We start from the raw sequence: 6,770 nt of genomic DNA, 5'->3' as shown, positions 1-6,770 counted from the left end.
CAGATAAAGTACACGAAAAGGAGAACCACAAAAAGCTTACCTTTGAATATAATTCTTTAAATATGGAATTCAAGTGAAAAAAGTAACAAAATTTAATTCAAAAATATATCAATCCAGAGATAAACAAAATGTTGGTCTACGCTTTTCACTGCTCGATCAAACATGGAGGAACTCTGAACATGACGTCGACGGAGGTTTTATATATATATATATATATATATATATATATATATATATATATATATATATATATATATATATATATATATATATACATACACACACACATACATATCTTTATCTATACCTATACCTATACATATATATGAGGCGCCGTGAGGAGGAGTGATGTAAGGGACTCTTCAGCCATTTTGGAGTAAATGCCGTATAGCACTATTTTAACCCTTCCCCTATCATCATGTTATCATTAAAAAAATGTCGCTTACATCACTCCTCATGGGGCCTCATATATATATATATATATATATATATATATATATATATATATATATATATATATACATATACATATACATATACATATACATATACATATGAGGCACCGTGAGGAGGAGTGATGTAAGGGACTCATCAGCCATTTTGGAGTAAATGCCATATAGCACTATTTTAACCCTTACCCTATCATCATCATATCATTAAAAAATGTCGCTTGCATCACTCCTCACGGGGCCTCATATATATATATATATATATATATATATATATATATATATATATATATATATATATATATATATATATATATATATGCATCTACGTCAAAGTGACGGGTAGATAATGAAAGCTCATCACACAAAAAGAAAAGAAAAAAGAAAGTTAAACAAAGTGATGTCGGCTAAAAATGAAATTGCACAACATTTTCATCCGGCGAGGCACCAGCCAAGGGATCGCATGCCACCACGGGCCCAACGCAGTCAGTCGATGTGACATGTGGACGTTATTTTTGTTTTATGTATGAATCTATGTCAAAGGCAATTGATAATATGAGTGAGGAAAGTGGTAAAAATAGAAAATAAAAAAATCTTTAAAAATGCTATAGTCAAGAAATCATTGCAGCCTGTTCCAAGTCAAGGTATGGTTGAGCAGGCCAAAAAAACATGACAGCTTCAGACCCCAGCAAAGTTACCTAGGAAACGCCTTAAGACCCCAGAGAGCGAGGTGGCCGAGGATCACCTGATAAATGAAATAATTAAATCAGTTAATCATCTTCAAAAGGGGTGTTTTAATTAACCCAAACACCCAATTTTCACTCTTGCACTTCCTTGGCGTTCCCTTAGTGTGCATGCAAAGTTTCAGACTGATGGGTTTTATGGTTTTGGAGTTATGGAGAAACAAACACACTGACATTATCTATGTATATCTATCTATCTTTCCTCATTTCCTCTTCCCTGGTGTTGGCTTAATGGTTTGAGTGGCGGGCTTGGGATCCTCAGGTCCTGAGTTCAAATCTCGCTCAGCTGTTGAATTAATACCAGGATGGGTGAACTCGGCCTGGCATCCTTCCGAGGTTGGCAAAATGAGTGCCAGCATGCTATTTCACTGCGGTGGAGTGGCGACCCGTCCAGGATTGTACCCGATAGGCAAGGAGACTGCTTAAGCAGCACCAACGCTCTGCACAGAGTATGGTCCCAATTGATGGATGGACGGTTTCCCTCTTCCTTCCTGGCTGTCGAAGTATTCACTTTTGCCTCTTTGGATTGTGATGGTTCTCAGGAAGAGCATCCCAAAAAGTTAGTTCAAGCAGAAAAATCAATGTTATAATTTATACAAAGTAAGATGCATCCGAGGTAAACCCTATTGTCTTACCTTTTTTTCAGCATTCTCTGGATAAGCAATGTCTGCTTGAGATGCAAAACGCTTTTTTTGCACACAGCAAGTTTGCAAGATGCTGATTAGACGAGGAATGGCATTGTCGAGAATTGGTAACCCCATGAGTAGACCCAAGTCACAGATGCGTATGGCTTCCTGGAATGGAATAATAAAATAATCAATTCTGTCATTCACATGCTGTGGCGTCTGCAGTTGCACGTTGCGACAAACAGCACCAAGTCAAAAGCAGGTAACCAAAGTTTAACTTTGATGACTTGGTTTTCGTTACAAATGTAATTTAGACCATGTGCTGAGCAAGCATTGCACTCATTAATAGGACGAAGAAAGAGAAAAGTTAAAGAATTGTGAAGTTGACAGGAACTAATCATATTATAGTCGTGGTACCAACAGCATGGGTCTGGCATAAAAAGTGAAGACTTAAGCAAGCAGGTTAATCATGAACAAAATAAATCAGAGTCAAGAAAGCAACACAATCATGAAAGATTAAATCATCAACTCCCGAAAGAAAAACTCTTTGCTTCAAATAACATGATCAGATGTGGAAAGAAGTGGAATACACAATCAGAAGTCTTTTATAAAAAGTTTTCTAAAACTTGCAAAGCATTCCAAACATGACAGACTCATGCAAGATGCACCATAAATCCCAATTTAACGAGTTAGATGCAAAATATCTGATTCATTCCATCTTTACATTTACATTTCCCACCGAACATTTTTCTCCAGTGGTATATATTACTGTCATGGGGATATGTTACAAGACCTAAAGGTTCTTTGATCGACGACAAAACAGCGGGTTGGGCATAGCCCAAGCTTGTGTTTATGCAAGTGATAAAACACAAGCAAGGCATGAACACACGAACACAGCACACAAACTTTGCTGGACAAAGTACAGCGAATGATGCCTGGTTCTTCTCCCAACTCGATCTCCGCTTTACCATTAATATACTCAGCCCCAAAAACATTTGCAAAAGTCCCTCTCGAGAATCCACTCACCATAACTACATGGTTCAATATCCAGAAGCTGATAGAAATTGCTCGTTCATGCGAAATGGTTAAATATTTTGGAGCAGCCCCCCCCCCCAAAAGGAACCAGCCCAACACTCACAATATATCCACACAGCTTAAAATCCAATTAAAGAAATAAAATACTCATCAGCTTTTACCTCGACTAAACTTTTACAATTAACATCTGACCTAAACAAACATTAGAGTTATCTATCGAACAACATAACGCTGATCCTGTGTCTGTTCGTTTGTCTGTCTCCCGTTTCTGGCAGCCGCTTCCGGCAGGTAAAGCTCAACATTCGATCAGAACAACATGATACCAAGTGAGATGCATTTTAAACGCATAAATGCACCATGGAATCGATTTGTTTAACAATGAGTTAAGATACAATTATCACAAAGTTGAACAAACCATGTCTGCGTTGTAAAGAACAGTAACCTATTCTGAAAGTCTTTGACAAAGTTTGCAGTGAAAGGTGATCATTTAATTCAAGAAAAACCTCCATTTGGCATTGTGACCCAAACATAACATTTAATAATAAACTTCAAAGAGATCCAAAATAAACTAAAATGTAATAGTTGATGACGTAATTTGTTAAGAGTTCGAGCGTCCGCTCTAAGTCGAGGAGGTTGGCATTTCATGCCCAGCAAAGTCTTTTAAAATGGTGAGGGTCACTTCCTTGCTTAATGCTCCACATTTAAAAAAGGATAGAGTATGGGCATTTTTGGAGAGACAGAGACAGACAGATTGAGGAGTGTCCTGTATTCATCTTGTCCACCCCATCCCTACCAACACCCATCGGTTGTCAGTCTCCCACCATTTGTCCTTCATCTCTGCTGTTGGTGGGTTTCCCCCCACCCCCACCTCTCCACTGTTCCTTTTGCATCCTGATCCATTCAATGTTTGAGCTCTTCTCCAAGCATTGACTGTATATATATATTTTTTTAAACTGTCATAGGTTGGCAACCCCTGTGCAGGCTTGATGGGCTGAATATGGTCTCTTTCTTTGTTGAAGTTCCTTGGAAGGGAAGTCATATATATATATATATATATATATATATATATATATATATATATATATATATATATATATATATATATATATATATATATATATATATATATATATATATATATTGTTACGGCTGTGTAAATTCGCATTACACCATAAAGGGTCCTCAGGTGAGATATATCGATAAGTTCATGTGTTGTTAGCCCACACCTGTTGTTTAGAGGGAATACGTGTGATTCATCCGGGCTGCGACGCTTTGAGTTAGCCATTTTTCTTTCTCTATTGTAATTTTGGGCCATTAAGCCACCAACAACTCAAACACCACCACCTTTGCCTCTTTACCTCCACAACTCCATCCCGCAAACATCGCTTCACTGCCATTCCCAAACGACGCCTGCCAACCACCAATCCACCACAGTAAACCCCCCACCACCTTCGCCTTTCTCCTTCGACAACCAGCGACCACACGACCAGTCAACACCAAACATCGTGCTGTCCAGGGCCCGTTCCGTAATTGATGCTGAACGCGTCGAACCGCGGGTACGAATGCGTTCCTCTCAGGGAGAAATTCGGATCAGGAAGGGTTCACGCCCCTTTTTCTCCATCCAATGGGCGAGCGTCGGGTGGTATGGCCCCGCCTCCAAGCGCGATGAATGTGGATTCTTCACGGGAGAGAATTCGGATCAAAAGAGGCTCACGCCCCATTTTGCCACACCAATGGCTGAACAGAGGGTGGCGTGGCCCCGCCTCCAATCGCGTTTTGATCCTAAATTCTGCATACAGGCTCCTCCCCCTCCCCCAGCTGGTCGCTGGGCTCGTCTCGTCGCTGGGATCGACCCACCTTCGCTCTCACAAGCGACCAAGCCAACCAGCCATTCCCCTCGCTCGACCCTGAGCATCAACAATTCCCTCCCCATCCGCGCTGAGATCGCGCCGGTGGCCCCGTTTATTCCCCACCCTAACCGTGGTGCCGACCCAGCCGTGCTGGCGCGGAGCATGCCGGAGAGGGCTCACCGACCATGCCAGGGGCACGGAGTCGGGGCGCAGCTGTGCGGACATTGCGGCTTGCCTGCCATCGCGTCACGAGGACGCGGGTAAGACCTTGTCGGCCTCGTGGACCTAGCCGCTCCTCCAGGTTCCGCGCACATTTGATCCACGGACCCCGTCTACCTCCCTGCCTATGGGGAGGTCTTTTCTTTGCTTTTGAATGAATGCTGTGGCGCCGTCCGACAAGTATAATTGTTTAAGTGTTGTAAATAATAAGTCGGTAGTAGTGCTTTTGCTTTCGTTGCATTTTGTGTCATTGCATTACTGCCATACGTGCATGTGTGTGAAATAAAGTGCTTGCTTGTCAAACTGTTTCCCGTTTCGTTGCGTCCTTTCCTCTGTTTGAAAGTTCCATCTTGCATCACGTTAGGGATTGATAGTGGGTTGAAACACCCAATAAGTAATTTGAACCGTCGAGGTCGACGATAACTCCGCTCGGTTATTCCTGCAGCACGGAACGAGCTGCTTAAGCGGTTCGTGTCCGAAGTCGACCTGCGGCGAGGTATGATCGCCCGGTCAACCACTCGCGCAGGTACTTAGGTAGGTCGAATTTGGCGAGCAACCCTATCCTGTGCGGGTGGGCAATTGGAACGATCGTGGTGAGGTTAAACCCACACCCGTGACTGACTCCTGGCGGTAGTTCCCTGAGGGTCACGACTGAATTGTCCATTCCGGTGGACGACGCGTCGCGATTCGAGTTACGTGGCCGATCGCACGCCGGACGGGCCGAAATTCGTAACACTGGTGTCAGGAGTGGGATGGATTAGGTAGAGGGATTGTAGGTGAGATTTAGGTTGGGAAATGGATTTATGGGATTATTTGGAGACAGTGACAGACTGTGAGTGTGTAGAGGGGACGTAGCTTAGCTACGTAGGTTAAATGGAACGTGCTATAGTTTAAGGGATGACGTGGGAGCACGAGGTAGTTCAGGGGATTTCGTGAGTAGGATGGCAGAGTTCGGCGATGTGTGAGAGTTGAAGAGTCTTCTTCTTCTTCTTTTGGCTGCTCCCGTTAGGGGTCGCCACAGCGGATCATCCGTATGATCCGCATAGTGATTTGGCACATGTTTTACGCCGGATGCCCTTCCTGACGCAACCCTGGTCACCTCTTATGACACAGGGATATGAGAGTTGAAGAGTGTGGAAGGAAAATATACTTGGTGAGTGAGTGAGGCCAGCGGGTCTGTGTGAATGGAGTGAATGGGGAATGCATGGTGCGATGAGTGATTGGGGGGAGGAGTGATTCCCACCCAAGGGACCCCGGGGTCAGTGTAAAGTGAGTTAGTGGGTTAGTTAAATTGACTAAATGGAGGTTGTTTTGTTGTTGGTCGGAAAGTAGGCTCGAAACCCGTTTGGAGGGGTGCAGGAGCCCTGTTGACGAGCTGGGAGCGTGGCTGCGAAAGGTGAGTATCGCTGAGTGGGTACCCCGGGCACCGGGCTAGTTGGCCGCGGTAGGCCAAGGGCCCATGGGGGGCTGGGATAGTATAGTGGGCACAGGTGCGCCGCATGATGCGGGGGCCTGGGGCGCCATTAGCCGCGTGGGCAGTGCATTGGGCAGCAATGCAACAGCAATGGTGCAATAATGGCAAGGGGTGAGACGTACTCGTAACGCGAGTAGGCTGACTTCCGGAGTGCAAGACGAGGTGAGGTGGAAGGAGTCGAGGAGAAAAGGGAGACAGAGACAGAAACGGCTCCGCTCTATTCCTTTTATGAGCCCCGGGCAAAGGGTGGGGCAAGGAGCAGATCTTGGCCAACAACCTCCTTCCCTCAACAAGAGCATTGAAGATGGGGCGTGGCTGGGTCTTCCAGCATGACAACGACCCAAAACACACAGCCAGGGCAAATAAGGAGTGGC

General features: G+C 44.2%; 1 protein-coding gene across 6 annotated transcripts in view; it reads right to left on the bottom strand.

The window, feature by feature from the left end:
- The window catches only part of LOC147028883 (lysine-specific demethylase 8-like), an 88,617-nt gene that overhangs the window by 58,330 nt on the left and 23,517 nt on the right, over positions 1-6,770 (bottom strand). For all 6 annotated transcript variants that reach the window (XR_015057754.1, XR_015057755.1, XM_085879675.1 and 3 more), the window contains exon 3: positions 1,828-1,986. Coding sequence is in view for 4 of the 6 variants with exons in the window: in XM_085879675.1 (XP_085735801.1) it covers positions 1,828-1,986 (159 nt within the window). In the remaining 2 variants the exon portion in view is untranslated. The remainder of the gene's footprint in view (positions 1-1,827; positions 1,987-6,770) is intronic.

The sequence above is a fragment of the Eptatretus burgeri genome, chromosome 4, assembly GCF_056783735.1.
Source record: "Eptatretus burgeri isolate ZD-2024b chromosome 4, Ebu_testis_v1, whole genome shotgun sequence".
Classification (NCBI taxonomy): domain Eukaryota; kingdom Metazoa; phylum Chordata; class Myxini; order Myxiniformes; family Myxinidae; genus Eptatretus; species Eptatretus burgeri.
Note: the sequence above shows the minus strand (reverse complement) of the source record. Positions and strands in the feature narration are given on the sequence as shown.